This window comes from Lipotes vexillifer, unplaced genomic scaffold, assembly GCF_000442215.2.
Source record: "Lipotes vexillifer unplaced genomic scaffold, Lipotes_vexillifer_v1.1 scaffold173, whole genome shotgun sequence".
In the NCBI taxonomy this organism is placed as follows: domain Eukaryota; kingdom Metazoa; phylum Chordata; class Mammalia; order Artiodactyla; family Lipotidae; genus Lipotes; species Lipotes vexillifer.
The window spans coordinates 1602581-1619607 of record NW_006770924.1 but is presented as its reverse complement, the minus strand read 5'-3'; the positions used below and the strand labels follow the sequence as shown (position 1 = coordinate 1619607).

General features: G+C 43.6%; 1 protein-coding gene across 1 annotated transcript in view; it reads right to left on the bottom strand.

Moving 5' to 3' along the window:
- TANC1 (tetratricopeptide repeat, ankyrin repeat and coiled-coil containing 1) overlaps window positions 1–17027 on the bottom strand; it is a 127689-nt gene that overhangs the window by 71791 nt on the left and 38871 nt on the right. Inside the window, exons 4-5 of the mRNA XM_007446459.1 lie at window positions 5591–5721; window positions 4368–4554 (exon numbers count right to left, since the gene is read on the bottom strand). Of these exons, the coding sequence (XP_007446521.1) occupies window positions 4368–4554; window positions 5591–5721 (318 nt within the window). The remainder of the gene's footprint in view (window positions 1–4367; window positions 4555–5590; window positions 5722–17027) is intronic.

The following is a 17027-nucleotide window of genomic DNA, read 5'->3' as shown; positions in this document are numbered from 1 at the left end:
ACAAAAAAAAAAAAAAAAAAAAAAAAAAAAGACATTTATAGGGAATGTAGTTAATCTCATCCAGCTCAGACAGTATTTCTACATGACAGAATTATTAAACTTCTAAAGACATTTATGTTGGAAGAACGTGGAACTCCTGAAATAGGATGCAGTGGTACTCCCCTCTGCATTACACCGTGAACACGGGGCAGGGGGTGGAGAGGGGCCTGCTAGGCCTTGGCCTCCACAGAGAGGCACTGGAAAGGGCCCAAATAAATTCCTCTCATGGTCATTAGCCTGCCCTTTCTCCTACTAAGTAAGCAACTCCAAAAGGAAATTCTCTTCACCTGCAAATGTATCAAAACCAGTAGAAACAGAATCCAGGCAGGGCACCCTGTGGCAGCCTGAGAAGGCTGTCTGGGCACGTGAGAACACAAACTTCCCTTCACGGCATCTGTTGGGCAAAAATATTTAAATTGAATAGGATCATCATGAAGGAAGTCACCTTGAATAGTAAGGGGGAGGCCCAGGAAGTTTTAAGGATGGGTAGCATTATTAGAAATTTCCCCTAAATAAACTGTGCTAATACTGTACATGGAGCTCTGGTCTGAGCCCTGGATAGGAGCCTACGGCTTCCCCAAAGCTTGCTATGTCATGGCAGCTGTGTGCTCTTTATGTCAGCCCACCCCCAAACCTTTGCCACTCCAACCTGAGCTCCACGGGCTGATAAATCTCAAACAACTTAAAATGGAAAATTAAATGGAAAACCCCTTCCTCCCTTCTCCAGGCCCTGTGTAATCCGGAACATGAATCTTAACCAGCCTGTTTTACAAGCAGCTGCAGGGCCTCCCAAAGCAGGAAGCCAAGATATCTCGCCTTCATCGGTGCCCACTGGGATCACTGTGTTCTTGAATATTTTACTCTGTTGAACAGTTAAGATGCCCAAAGGCTACACCTTATAAAAACAGACATGTTCATCACCGCCCACCCCCAGCAATCACAGAACCACAACTGAGTCACAGATCCCTGCTCCCTGAAGAGGCAATGGAACCTGCGTACCCTGGACTGACCGATTCAGGAGGAAGCTCGTCCCTCCTCTGGCCCTGCCACGCCCACCTCTTCAGAGAGCTGTGGGTAAGTCTGCCTGGAGATGAAATGCTTGTTTTTCCTTCTCCTCCCTACCACACCTCCAATGTGTCCCTTGGCAACAGGTTCTAATTCTGCAGGTCACTGAAGGAGACAGAACAGAGAAACACTGTCACCAGCACAGGGTTTCCCTCTCAGCCACCTATGGTCCTCGCTCCCTGCAGGAGATCAGGTGACTGGGCACAAAGCACAGTCTCATGAAGCAGGGGGTCTTTGCTGAAAGAGGGACTCAGGAACCCCTTCCCGGTTCCTCCCACTTTCGTCTCAATCGTTGCCATTTTTCCTGTTCAGTCGAGTTAAGGGAACACGTTGACTGAGCCAAGGAAGGAAGGACAGCCTCAATGACATGAGATGGGTCCTTTAACGACAAGACACAACTTAAAATACAGACGACATGAAAAGACTGGACAATGTCAACTTGGAATGGGAATCCCACATAGCTTCCTTAGAAACCAACTAAACCATTGCCTCCTGCAATGCAACTTGATAAGTAGCCACAATTCTCTTTCCTTAATTTCTCATGCCCAACACCATGCTAGGAGCCCAGTAGATAGCCAGAATAAGATAAATGAGACCCCCTAACTATGTGGACACAAAAGTAAATAACAAAACAAAAATAAGTAAATTGAGGGGCTTCCCTGGTGGCGCAGTGGTTGAGAATCTGCCTGTCAGTGCAGGGGACACGGGTTCGAGCCCTGGTCTGGGAAGATCCCACATGTCGCGGAGCAACCAGGCCCATGAGCCACAACTACTGAGCCTGCGCATCTGGAGCCTGTGCTCCGCAACAAGAGAGGCCGCAATAGTGAGAGGCCCGCGTACCGCGATGAAGAGTGACCCCCGCTTACCGCAGCTAGAGAAAGCCCTTGCACAGAAACGAAGACCCAACACAGCCAAAAATAAAATAAAATAAAACAAAAAAAATTAAAAGAGAAAAAAATAAGTAAATTGAAAATACTGAGATGCTATGGAGAGCATGTAATAGGGGGACTAACCGGTCTGGGCTCAGCAGGGACTGTATTGAATCAAGTACTAATTAAGAGCCTCAATACTCCTGCAGTTCAGTCGTTCATTGACAATGCAGAAAACCAACCAGCAACTCTTCTCTTCCCTCTTTAGAACACCTTTAAAATAGCAGCAATCTCTCAATGAGAGAAAGAGACAGAGTGAGAATGAATGAATGAATGAATGAATGAATGAGGGTAGTTTTCTGTCATTGAAAAGGTTTCTGTCAAAACAAGAAATTGGCTTGGCCATAATCAGAGGCATGTGACGTCAGTGCCAGAACACAGAATAAGAAGTAAAAGGCTGTCCAAAAAAAAAAATCTGTAGCACTAGCCAATTTCTTGAAGGAAGACAAACTCTGACGAGGAGAGGACATTGCAGAAGAGCTAAGAATGCTGTAAAGAAAGTCATCTGGAACAGCTAAAGCCACCACAGCGCAAAGTCCGCGCACCGCAACAAAAAGTAGCCCCGGCTCTTTACAACAGCGCAAGTCCGCGCGCAGCAACGGAGACCCCAAGCAGCCAAAAATAAATAAATAAATAATTTGTTTAAAAAAAAAAAGTCATCTGGCTGTCACAGAATTAATACCAGAGATCCTTCGGTGGTGGGCAGCTCAGAGAGACGGGGCATGAAAACAGACGTAACACTGGGAAAAATTTGTTAGACAAAACAGCAGGTGGGGAAGCAGAGCGAGATGAGAAAGGGGAATTAGCAGAATAAGCTCACTGGAAGGGCTTGAAGCTGAGTGAAAAGAAGTCAAACCTGGTACAAAACCCACAACCCACCGTTCACATGAAATGTCCAGAATGAGCTAGCCAGTCTGTAGAGACAGAAAGTCGATTACCAGTTGAGTAGGGCTGGGGTATGCGGGGAAACGAGGTGTGACTTCTAAGGGTACAGGGTTTCTTTTTGAAGTGGTAAAAATATTCTGAAATCAGATTGTGGTGATGGTTGCACAGTACTGAATAAACACAGACCATTCAATGGTTTAAATGGGTGAATATTATGGTATGCAAATTATATCTCAATGAGACAATTCAAACAAAAAGGAAACAAAAACCCACAGAAGATCCCGATCCAAGTGAAAACTGGGAAGAGACTGCCTTCCTCGCGCTGACCGGCCCCTCACAGAGCCCACAACCCAGTCCTAGGCATCTCACAGATCTTCTGGGGCAATCGCCAAAATAAAACTGGATGAACCTGCAGAGCTTGGTTTTTCAAATTACACTTGAAAGAAATTGCAGGCGACTGGAGAAAACAAAGCTCACATGTCACTGCATTTGGTTACATACATAAAACATAAAATATCCCTCAAAGATATGTGCATCACTTGGGCAACAGGGAGGGGCTGAGCTGTGCAGGAGAGCACTGGTGTCAGACAGCAGCATGGCCTCAGCACACAAGAGACCTGAATAGCTCACCCGAAAGACACAAGGCTGCAGACTGGGACACACAGGCACCCCGGCACTCCTGCAGAAATGCGAACGCACTCTGTCTGGGATGGTATGTAAAAACAAGGGCTCTTAAATTCCCTGGTTGATTCTATTGTGAACATGGGACTAGAAACTACTGACCTAATCAGAAGCCTTACTTTTGATTTCCTTTGAGAAGGAAAGAAGTGTGCAAAGAATTCAATTAAATGTTGCTCAAGTCACCTAGTCAAGCAGCCTAAGAGTCAGGACTACACTCTGTGTCTCCACACTCTCAGCTCAGCACAAGCACAGCTACTTTGTGGGTATGGGCATGGGTGTGTGTGGGCAGTTAGGTTTCCTCAGAAACTCCTGGCCTCCAAACAGTGGTCAGATGCCATTGTAAGAAACTAAAGAACAAACACCCAGAAATACGTGGGAGATCAGTGACCTTGAGACTGAGCTGGGAAGACTTCTCAATATGCAGGGATTTCGTTGCCCTATGGTGTGTCCTATCCAGACCCGATCCCCATCAAGTAGAATTACTCAGAGAGGAGGGAAGATTTTTGTAACTTCACAGGCCAGACCTGATCTGGAAAATTTTTTACCAAATGAGCCCAGGGTTATAAAATAAACACCAAAGAATGTAAAAGCCAATGCTTCATCCTCTCAGCTGTCCATGGAGCCGGTGCTATCTGCAAAGGACAGGGCAGGCCCCAGAGGACCGACCTTCACAAACCACGCATGCTAAAACCCTCTTAAGAAGTGCCTGGTGAACGCTCTGGCTGAAATGCATGGAGCCAGCACATGACCGAGGAGTGAGCTTCTTACCTATAATTCCACTGTCCTTGCTTTCCAGGGTGGAACTAGGGCTGCTAATGGTCTCACAGGGACTTTTGTTGGCTGCCGTCTTGCTGACGCAGCTATTCAAGGTTGAGCAGGGGCTATCGGTGCTAGGAGACGCGGTACTGCTTGTAAGTGTGGAGCAAGGGCTGATGCCTTGGCTCAGAGCTGTGCACTGTAAGATGAAGGGAAGGAGGAGTTAGCGCAGCTACACATCCCTTTGTTTTTGATGCTAAAACAATGAAACTACAAACCGGAAAATGGAAAACAGTTTTGTTTTGTTCTTCAAATCTAGGGATCTTAATATATACGGTCTTCCAAAACTTAAAAGAGAAATCTCCTAGTTCTGTTCCCCCGACTTTGCCATCTTCTTTTTTCTTAAAAGGGCAGTCTTAGAAATAATTTAGTGGGAATGTGCATTTAGTAAAGCAGAAACAGCAAACAGGCAGACTTCCTTTCATTTAACGTCTGCAGAAGACAAATGGGTTCTTTGACCTCTGTGCGTTAAATCTGGGAATTCTGTTTTTGTAATGTTTCACAAGCACTGCAACCTGGTTCAATTCCTTAAGATTTATGGGCTCTGCGATCAGGGGAAGGAGACGGGTGGCCACTGCGATCTCAATCAATGCGTGACACCCTCCCTGAGACCCTCGCAGGGGGCTGAGGCTCCGGCCCCTCGTTGCTATTCAGACCTACACTTCTCATCTCAGATGTGGCAGGCTGCTGTTCCCTAGGAAGGGGAGTGCTCCTCCGTAGATGGACCATTTGATCTCATTTTATTTTGTCTCTATTCATCTCCTATAAATCTTTTCCTCACCCCACTGACCCTCCAAAATTTCAACGGATAAAAATGCACAAGAAAGCGTACACCAAAGCAGCCAGATGAGAAGAACGGTGCTATAAAGATAAAAGTAGTGTCATTACTAAGGAATTCTCTCAGCCGCTTTAATTCATCCCGCTACCCTTCTCCGGGTGGTGATCAGGTTAATGTGGACATTTGCGTAAATTCTACATCCTTCTGCTTCTCCTCACCGTCCCAACCTCAACTACAAAGATTCACAAACACACTGTTGAAATGAATTTCAATACGCATCAGCCCAGACTCATTTGGCCCGAACAATGACCTCCCCACTCAGGGAGGGGGGAAGACGGTCATGCCTTCATTCATCCTCTGAGCAGGTATGACATGCAGTGTCTTCCTCGGGCATTACCATGGTTTCGTTTTTTTCTTCAATGGTGATGTGTGTGGAACTTGGAATCCCTTCTCCCAGTAAAAATCCCAGCCTTGTCAACAGTTCTTGGGCTGCTGGCGAACAGCTCGGTTCATTATCAGGCTTTGCTTCTGGAACAAAGAAAGAAAACAATGAAAGACACCCCTCTCTGGAATTTCAGTATCGCATCTGGAGGAGCTGGCATTACAGCTGCCTGTCTGGTGCTTTTGTGTATTTTTATAAAAAGCACAAAGTTTGACAATGCTGCCTGTCCGCCAGCAATACATTCTAATTAAGAGACTGTGACAGGTTAAGCAAACAGTAAAAGAGAAACTCCAAGTGCAAAGGGTGAAATTGTTGACCTGAATCAGAAGACACGGTGTCATTTTCTGATGGCAATTCCTATTTCCATGTCATGAAAAATGGGTACTTCAGACACCAAAGGCAGAAAAAGGCCTACTCCTCTTACTCTTGAAGAGCACAGTGTGTCCAATGCCAACAGGAGGCTGAAATAAAGTAAAATCCAAGTGGCATGCTGCCAGAGCTATTACATGCATGGGCGGAGGGGGACTGAAATGCAAGCTCTCACTTAACAAGAAAGAGGCATGACCACTTCAGTGGAAACTTCCTGTGCACACCCGCTAGGAGTGAAAGTCAAAACCAGGATTCCAACCCAAGGGTCAATCATCAGGGATCCATGTTGAAACAAAGATCTTAAGTCCCAGTGAACTGTGTCCCGAGAGACAGGACCCAGTAGTACACCCTGCTGTCCATGGGGAGATGCAGAAAAATGGGTTGTGTTCTCAGCACACTCCACAGTAAGGCTGGAAGCACGGTCCACCTGAAGGTCACAGGGCATGTTTGGATGCCCTAAGGCTGGTCATCTTGCTTTGTGCACTCAAGAGAATTTTATTGTTGGACTTGACTTAAATGTTGAGCTGTAGATTAACCTTGTATCCAAAGCCTAAGAGAACTTAATTTTGGTGGACAAAATGATATTCACATCATTCTAACAGCTCTCTTACAGTTTTAAGTCAGCATCCATCAGGGAATGAAATAACGTATAAAGTTAACTGTGCCTACAAAAGTTAGAACTTAAGAACAACATACAACCCGTAATAGTCATTCATCTTAATGTTTTGTTGTTTTTTGTTAATTGTCTAGGTACCTAGATCCATACATTCATGAACAATTTTCCCTGGATGTGGAAATCTACAGATAATAGGTAACAGGTCACAGAAAAATAAAATGAGGAAAGAACAAATTCGAGATATTACTTTTGAGCTACAACATCAACACCAAAGTTCAATGCTAACTTTGCCTTTTGTAAGGAACTACAAAAATCAACATAAGCAGAGCTGAGAGGACCATCTGTATTATACTCACCCACATTATCAGTTTTGCTAAGTCATGCTCCCAGGATGGCAGCTATAAGAGGAACTAGGCTGACTGTATCCTCAAGGAAGGAAAAGTACCCCACCCCTTGGCTTGCCCTGAAAAGCTCCCAATGTTTATGGTGAGAAGGAGAGCTGTTTCCCAGCTTGGATATAATTTTCAGTTACTCTAGAATACTGCAGAGATAAAATAACCAAGGCTTGATCGCTGTGGGTTAAAAGAGCCCTGATGTTTCTGGATCATTTGAGATAAACCCATAACATGAAGGAGCAGTGGCCCCAAACCAATGACAGGGGTAAGGGAGCCACCCCAGGGCAGGTCAACCACACCCTCAAAGCCACTCTACACAAGGTCCCTTCCCACCAGAGATCACCAACCACATTTTGACTCTTAAGGTACACGGGCACTGGGGAAAGGAAACCAGGAACCAAACCAAATCGGTGTGACCCAGGCACACCCAAGGGCTGGACCACTTCAGAACTGGATCAGTGCCGCCCTCCCTTGCCCCAAGGCTCAGGCAGGGCAGCTACTTTATCTTAGGTGTGGCAGCTGGACCGAGGGAGAGAACAGGATGCAGCTGGAAAGGGGAAGAAGTGGGTGAGGGGCCAGTACTCAGCACTTTCTCTACTCCACACCCCCCTTTCTTTTCAAAACAATCTACACTGCTTCCCAATTGGGACCTGCCCCAGAATGTCTAGCTTCTGGTTCAACCTGAAACACTCTGGGGAAAGAGCCAAAAACTACTCCCAGTTGGCAGCTGCTGGCACAAAATTTACCCTGACTACAAACAGGGCCACAGCCAATGGCTCACTCTGAGACCCGCATCCTGTGTAGGTCCTGGGTGGGAGGGGGGCTGGAGGCAGCAGATTCACCCCAGATTGTCAAGGTTTTCATTAAGAAAATAATAATTTTATATACGCATATCATTGTACACACACACACACACACACACACACACACACACGTGTGTGTGTGTGTGTGTGTGTGTGTATAAATTCAAAGACAACTAGTCATCTAAACTTCCCCCCTTCAGACAAGTTGGGGAGCAGTGGCCATTCCAGTCTCCTGAAGAGACAAGAGATGCCCAAATTCATCATTAACTTGTTCTCTTAACTGTTCAATCTGGTCTTTGTCGCTACCAACATTTCAAAAATCTACCCAGGTTTGGGAGGAATGAACAGATGTTCTTTATTGCAGTTTTGGCATCCATTAAGCCACTACAATTTTCTTTCTTCCAGAAGCTTCCCAACTGTCTTTTCATATTATTCTTTCTACTAAAATGTCATCCTAGTGACCTTCCCCTCAGAAGTCGCCTTTGGTCTGAATTCCTTAATCCACGTCAAGCTGTCCGCGTCTTTCCTTCCCTAACGCACAGAGTGTCTCTCGCTGAACTTTGCATTCTGGCAGAAGGACCCCTGGGTGAAGTGTGACAGTGCCATTTTGGGGGAGATGAGTTGCCTGGGAACACACACTGATACACTCGACTGTGAAATGGAAATGTATTTGTCCTTCCATAGTCAATTACCAAATACTGAGATTTGAACAGTCAGACAGGATTGTCTTTGAGCTAATGATTCCAGAACGACTCCCAAACCAAAATTCAATGGGATACTCTAGATAGTCTATTTTCATTTGTGTAGTTAACATTAAATCACTCATCAATAATGGGTGTACCTTACCCCATAGCAGTGGGATAAGGGATGGAGAGAAAGACCTCATCTCTTAGCAATGCTTTAACATCTCACAGATTTAAATATCCAAAGAACTTATGATGACTGTAGCTGGAGGTGAGAGTACCTGGCCTCACACTCCCTAGGAATCCATTAGGTAAGTGGAGAGCGGTATTCCTCCCAATAACGTTCTCATGAAATCCTCGCTATTACACCACTGTGGAATAATCACATGGAGAAAGGCAAAGGGAATTTCTTTGATCACTCCCTGCCTGGCTCTTTTTACCTATTCACACCTGTTAGATCACCTCTGGGGTGCCAACATCCAGGTACGGTCCACAAGGTGACTGGCTCCATCCTAACTTCAAACCTATTTGTCCCCTTAATAACCATCCCCTCACTCTCCCCCCCCTACAGGCTCAGAGGAAAAGACTTCCCCACACTAAAGCTATTCTGGATCCCTTACAGCGTGAGCCTCTCTAAACTTCAATTTCCTCATCAGGGAAGTGGCCATCACCTACTTCTTAAAGATTGTGAAGCTCAAAACAAATGTGAGAAACATCTTATAAGCCGAATATCTTTGAGATAAAACACTGTATTGAAATTGGTCATTATTTCCACCAATTTTAACACCAAGAGCCCACTTTCTCACTATTACTTCATTTTCTGTTTTCATAGCTTCCTTTCTATATTTAATGTGCATATATTTCTCGTACCGAAAAAAAAAATAGTTTTCTATTTAGAATTTTTCTGCCTTAATTTAACTTTTTCTGAACTCACTATTCCTTCAAGACAACAAATCCCCTCCTGCTATCAAACTGTTCCAACTTGGCCCACACTTAACTGCTTTCATTTCCCATATAATCATTCTGCCTTCTTTAAAGCCAGACGCTATTAGAACCTTGGAAGTGCCTGGGGATTACCAGTGATAATGCCGTCAAGAGAAGCTTTTTCTCCACTCTCATCCTCCTCAAACTCAACAGAGCGCTGGGCACTGTTGATGACGCTTGGCTATTCACTAGCATGTAACCGTGAACCACTGACTTAACATCAGCTTCCAAGACAGTACTTCTGAATCAAGTCTGTTAACTGAGACACAGCCTTGATTGATGTTAAATCCCTTCCTCTGCCTCTACCTGTCTGGGACCTGCTTCTTGCTAAACCTCTTGCCTTCCTTGCCTTCTACTCCACAAACATTTTCCTGTTTTTTTCTGCTTACTCCTTCTCCTAAGGCATCGCCATTCCCTCCTCCTTCAATTTCCAAAAATACTATTTACGGAGGAGCATCTATCCACGACCCTGACCTGGTTCTGTCAATAACTGGTTTCTAGTCTGGAATACAAAAACGTAGTTATCATATAAGTTTATCTTTAGGCTTTTCATCTCATGCATCCCATACTGAAATTGTTACCAAATCTTACCATTTCCTGTTTCAAAATGTTTCCTGAATTTGCCTTTTTCTCTTCAGTCACACTGCCACTTTAAGTCCTCATCCTCTCCTGTCTAGATAACTATTAGTCTGTGAATCAATTTTCTCACCTATTTTAATTTTCTCCCTCTCTTTTCCTTCCTCTGAGCCAGTGGTTCTCAAATTTTTTAGTATCAGAGCTCACGGTTAAAAATTAAGAACTCCAAAGAGCTTGGGCTTATATGGGTTATGTCTATTGCTATTTAGCATGTTTGAAATTAAAACTAAGAAAATCTATGTTAATCCATTTTAGGTTAATAAAAATTACACTAACAAATAACATTTTAATAACCGTATTTTAATTTAAAAAGTTAAGAATGGTGTTGTTTTACATTTTTGCAAATTCTTTTTAATGTCTGATTTAATAGAAGACAGTTGGATTCTAATGCCTACTTCTGCATTCAATCTGTTGGGGTAGGTTCTATGGGTTGAAGCATGTGAAGAATTGTGGCTTTAGAGAGCAATGTATTAAATAGTTGGGAAAGGGAGGAACCTTTCCAGTTAATTACATATATTCTTCTTTGACACCTCCCCGATCTGACAAGTAGCAATTTCTTAAAGGTTAGTTCCAATGTTGATCTGAATCTGAATCAGTGAACTTTCTGTACTCTGTTACAGTAAAATCCAATGGTCTGTTTTATGCTTCAAATGGATTTTACCCATGCAAGATTTTGTAACATCATGCACTGGGTCATTTGGAAAATACTGGTTCTGCAGATCTTGCAAGTGCTGACACATTTTATTATACAACACAAAAATATCACATTCATTAACATCACCACAGATCTCAAGAGAAAAGTCTTGGGAAGCCATCAAGCTCTTTGTGACAGGTGCAAATTCCCCAAAACCTAATTTTCATTCGAAAGGTCAAATTGTATTACTGGCAACTAATCCCTGTCAGGATTTTTTGTTTGTTTGTTTGTTTGTTTTAATTGAAGTGACGTGTTCATTTTGTTCCTTTTCGAGGAAATATATGTCAAATACCCAATTCTGAATAACCCTGATTTGTCAGTTGTACTTTCAAGTAAAACTGTTCTTTTTTCTTTCTTTTTTTTTTTTTCAAAGAGAGGCTAGTTCAGCTTGCAATTCAAACAATCACACAGGTGCTTTTCCTTGAGACAACCATCACACTTCAGCACACAGTGGACGTTGCTTTCTGCGGGCTTCCCATTTCATCACACAGAATATTAAAAAGATGGGTATTCAAGGGTCAAGACTTAAAATTCATTATTTTCAGGGCTTCATTAAGGACATTTTTCAGTGAATTATTATTTCTGATGCAAGTGGGTGTTGGTAAAAAAAAAAATTACCACATGTAGCCCTAGAATAGCAGGAGCCCCTACTTTGACGTGCATTAAGGCATCAGAAGTCTTACCAACAATTGCCCTTGCACCATCACTGCAACTGTCAATGCAAAAGAAATGGAAATATCTTAGTGTTATTATGCAAAGAGCTGTGACTTCACAGACCCTCTGCAAGGGTCTTAGGGAAGCCTAGAAGTCCATGTCCCACTCCTGTAGAACCTTTAAGTCTTCAATTGTACTAAATTCTCCCTTTTCATAAAAATAATAAATAAAACCATAGTCACAGACTCCCTTCAACCTACTAACTGATCTCCCATCTTCCCTTACTTGCTCAGCTTCTTAGGCATAAAAGAGAGGTGGTTTATCCTCACCAATTCCATTTCCTTATCACATACCTACAACTTAAACTCATTCACCTTCACAAGCCTCCTAAAACAGCCCTATTAGGCACAGTAACTTTCTTTTCATGCCCCATCTCCTCTTTTGATTTTCCTGTAAATTTCTGACCTTGGCAGATACTCTGCTCTCCAAGGAAGAAAGTGGCAACTGTCATATCAGACACTCAGAGGGGAAACCCATGGATACTGTGTGGTCTTGTGGGTTCTTCCACCCTTTTGCTGGTGCTTCTTCCACCTTATTCACAGCTCAAGAATAAAATACCAAAGGTTTTCAGGTCTCTTCTCTCAATGACCTTTTCCCTAGTGTAATGCACCTAATCTCATCACGTTCCCTCTAAGTCAAAGGCTGCCCAGTTTACCTCCTGAGCTCTTTCTTAAGCCCCAGTTTGATTTTTCCAACTGTTCACTGGACACTTTTGCCTAGATGTGCCCATACCTCAAGCTCAACATGCCTGAAACTGAACTCAAACCAAAATGGACAGGTCCCTCTCTCCTAGTGTCTGGTTAATGTAGTCTCAAAACCCTGATGTCATCATCTTTGTCTCTTATGGCTTCCAGATCCTTGCAATTCCTCAGGAATCTTCCTGTATCACTTTTTTCCTGATCCTGTTCAATTTTTTTTTTTTTTTTTCCTTTTGCGGTACCCGGGCCTCTCACTGCTGTGGCCTCTCCCGTTGCAGAGCACACGCTCCGCACGCGCAGGCTCAGCGGCCATGGCTCACGGGCCCAGCCGCTCCGCGGCATGTGGGATCTTCCCGGACCGGGGCACGAACCCATGTCCCCTGCATCGGCAGGCGGACTCTCAACCACTGTGCCACCAGGGAAGCCCCTGTTCTAATTTGAGATTTTATTCTCTCACTTAACTACTGAAATCATTTTCTAACCATTCTCCCTGACTCTAGCCCCTTTTCTGCCCCACTCCATCCTATACTTTGCTGACAAGTGAATCAAGGCATAGTACTCCAAGCAAGTCTTTCCCGGCACAGCACCTCCATCTGCACCCGACTGGTCACACAGCTTGGATTAGTCTACACTACTCCCCCACCCCTGTACTATAGTTACTCTGTATATATAGGTCTTTAATCCCTGACCAGACTCTAAGGCTCCAAGAAAAAAGGACCTATGCTTGATAACCCATCTCAAATAGCATCCAACATAGTACTTTTCACAGCATAAGAATTTAATATTTATTCAAGGGAATGCAGAACGAATGGCTACTCTACCTCTAGTCTCTCCTCCACTACACACATACCAGGGATGTCCCCATTCTGTACTTCCATCTAACTAAAACCTTATTCAACCATCGGTCAAGTGGTGCATCACCATGCTAAGAAGCTGAAAATTAAATTAGCAGTAGCAAGGTTACTCTTGGGAAAGGAAGAGAAATGTGATCAGGAGGAAACACAGTCATGTTTTATTTCTTAAACTGAGTAGTGGGTAGACAGGTGCCATATCCTTTATACCTGTTTCATTCTTTACATCTTTCTGAATGTTTAAAATAGTAATCAAAAACATAAGACATCGGGGATCCCCTGGTGGCGCAGTAGTTGAGAGTCCGCCTGCCGATGCAGGGGACACGGGTTCGTGCCCCGGTCCAGGAAGATCCCACGTGCCGCAGAGCGGCCTGCGCGTCCGGAGCCTGTGCTCCGCAACGGGAGAGGCCACAACAGTGAGAGGCCTGCGTACCGCAAAAAAAAACAACAAAAAAACAAAAGAACAAAAAAACATAAGACATCAATATTTACTTAAACATATATCTAAAAAAGATTCACTCCTCCCAGTAAGATAGTTCTGCATTTAATTATTCTGCTGTTTCATATGTGTTAGTTTTACTTGCTAACCACACTGCTAGAAAAAAACGTTTCGTCGTATTTTGAGACTTCACCAAGCAATGACTCATAAGACTAAAACTTTCTCACCCCTCCCCATCAAAGCTTGCTCAAGTAGCTAATGATAGATGGAAGGAAGCAAACTTAAATGGATTATGGTTGCCCCTAATTCCAAGAAACATAGCTGTGAATCCTATTATAATCTAATAACCCTCCCTAATTTATCTAGTTTTCTATTTTCCCTTAAGGCAGAGGTATTGTTTTGTGGGTGACATTTTCCCCTTAAACAATATGTTGGTTTAGCAATAGGAAGCTTATTTGTGAAGAACTTACTCTATATGACACATAGCTTATTAGGATCATTTGACAGGAAAAAGGGGATTGTATTTTGTTTGAGGACCTCATTAAGTCACTCTTTTTGTCAGAGTAGAAAGTGCTGTTTTTCCAAAATATTTTAGAATACTGAATAAAGTAGAATCTCTTTCCATAAAGATGTTTCCGGGTTAATGTACACTTTAATAAACAGGTTCTTTGCTTATAATAAAAATGTTCATCTGCCCATATCATATATCCCACTACCCAGATGGCTAAAATAAGCAGATTACACATAAATACAACTGCTTATAAGTTAATGGATATATTCAAAGTGCTCACTGGTTTTTTTTTTTACTTTGATTTAAATTTCAGAGAGCTAAGAGTCAAGAATTTATGGAGCAACACAACCATAAAGTGAGGCAGCTTAGTCTGGAAAGGGTATTTCAAACATCTAGGAATAACTTGATATTTCATGAGTCTGTGGGAAATTTCAAAAGCATTTCATGAGGGCCTGTCGTCAATAGTTTGTTGGTCTGGGGATTACTGAAATGCTATTATTGACAGCATCCAGTAAAGTGTCTTAGAGACTTTTAAAAAATGCCCAAAGGAAATATGGGAAGTATATGCCCAAATTTTAAATTAAAACTTAAGTAATGCTGCTACTATGAAACCCTAGAAATTAGGATTTAGTCCATCAAGCATGCATCTGTACATGCTTGGGTTAATACTCAAACTCAATTAGTTTTAGTTTGCTCCAGCCTCGCCTTTAGATTCAGTGACCTGGACATAAAATGTGTACTTTAACATGGCAAACTTAATTAACCCCATTGAAATGTAAAGGATTCCATGGGGATTACAAAACACACCATCGTTTACTAATCATCAAGTTAAATTTTGTTAGGTAACCACCGCTTCATCAACCAACAGATAACTCTCCTGGGGCTTCCACCGGCTTCATGGCTAGCCACAAAAGACCATGTGCCTGCAAGCATGAACTATGCCCCTTTCCCCGACGCCCAAAAAAGGGGAAATGTATCCTGCTTCTTAATTCTAGGTGAAACTTCTGGAAACTCCTGGTGTGTATTCACAGCCCGGATATGTCATAATTTCAGTCTGCATGGAGACTGATGATGCTGAATCCAGGAGTTAGGGTCTCGAGAGTAAGCACATCTGCAGACTGCAGGCTACACCAACAATATCAAACACTCTGCTTGAATTTAGCTCAGCTGGCAGCCAAGCATAAGAATACCTCCTCCCCTAAGAAAGCCAATTCTGCCTTGGGCAAGGGGAGAAAAGTTGACAGTGGGAACTATTTTATAACCTCTTTTCTTTGCCCAATAAAAATCCCAAATTTGTCCTCATTCCTACCCCAGGGGGAGCCCTAAACTCTAGACAGGATGTCAACAGGACTCCTGGCCACCGAGGAAGGCATCACATAATGGAGTCCACACCAGTCAAATGGCAGGGGCATAACCAACCAGGACTCCAAAGGCAGGTGGGGATGAGGGTAAGGGGGGGGGGGGGCAGGCTTATTCTGAAATGGGCAAACAGCTCAGTAAATTCAGATTATTGATACTCACTTCAGAGGAACAGGTTTTCACTTTCTTTTTGACACCCAGAATAGAAATGAGCAAGAAGACTGACCCACAGACACCCTGCACACGTGAATTCACAACTAGGATGGTCCTCATGTCTGCAGGGTTTCCAGCTATCCTGACCAGACAGCACTGTGGACCCTCCCCCCTCTGCACCATCACACACCTGGTGCCCTGCCCCTCCTCAGCACAAATCCTAGTGTGAACCTCTTGCCTAAACCAAATGGCTGGGTGCCTGGACAGAAGGAAAAAGGGTGGCATTTCTCATGCCAAGATGCAGGCAACAGAATCTCTTCCCTGCCCAGAATGCTCAGCTCTTGGTCCCATCTCGACCCCCGCCCACCCCAAACTCCTCTTCTTGATTTTCATCTTCTGCCAACCCCTCACACTCAGCACATTTTTAGCTTTATTTTCACCACCACCACTGCCACCCCACTCCATGTTCCTACCATGTCCTACACTTCGTACCCACTCCCTCCTATGTATGCCTCAGCAGAAACATGAAATGCACATACAGTGGTAGAACATAAAGAAGCTATACCCCTCTCACCACCCACAATTAGGGAGAGGAGGATGCCAGGTCTTCCAAGGTGGAAATATGGGTGAGTTTTCTCTTTCAGCATTACTACATAAACTTGTGTCCTTATTGGGGGTACAACAGGCTTCTCTACATAAATTAAAGACCTTAGAGTTCTGAGTTGGGGACACAACCCCCCACCCCAGAGAAAGAAACAAACAGGTACATTCTGGAATTGATTAAAAAAATAAAGAACTATTAATACATCTACGAAATGCTAGAGTATGCACCGTCTGTTACACGTATTTCCAGATATAGGGAAAAAAGCAAAATATAAAGTGTCTTCATGAAAAGTTTCAATCAATTTGGATTTTTTTTTGCCTCTACTTCAACATTTTCTGAAGAAAAACTTTTGATGTTTAAAAAAAAAAATAAGCACCTTTCAAAAGCTACCAAATGCTTTTAAGAAAGCTAGTTATTATAAGCTTTGTCTAGCTACAGTTTCAGCTTTTCAGCCAAAGCCTGCTGTTGAATATTCTAAAACGATGGAGCACTAAAAAACAAAACAAAACAAAACAAAATCTTGGAAGCAGTCGACTGGCTGGCTTTTCATGTCCCCCCGAACCAGGAAGGTCAAAATTGACAGGAAGTTAAGTCTCAACCTGTAAACAATGCATATGCACCCACTCAACTATTCCTACACTGTGTACATAATCCCAAGAATTTACATTAACTAGGGCTTCCCTGGTGGCGCAGTGCTTGAGAGTCCGCCTGCCGATGCAGGAGACGCGGGTTCGTGCCCCGTTTCGGGAGGATCCCACATGCCGCGGAGCGGCTGGGCCCGTGAGCCATGGCCGCTGGGCCTGCGCGTCCGGAGCCTGTGCTCCGCAAATGGGAGAGGCCACGACAGTGAGAGGCCCGCATAACGCAAGAAAAAAAAAAAAAG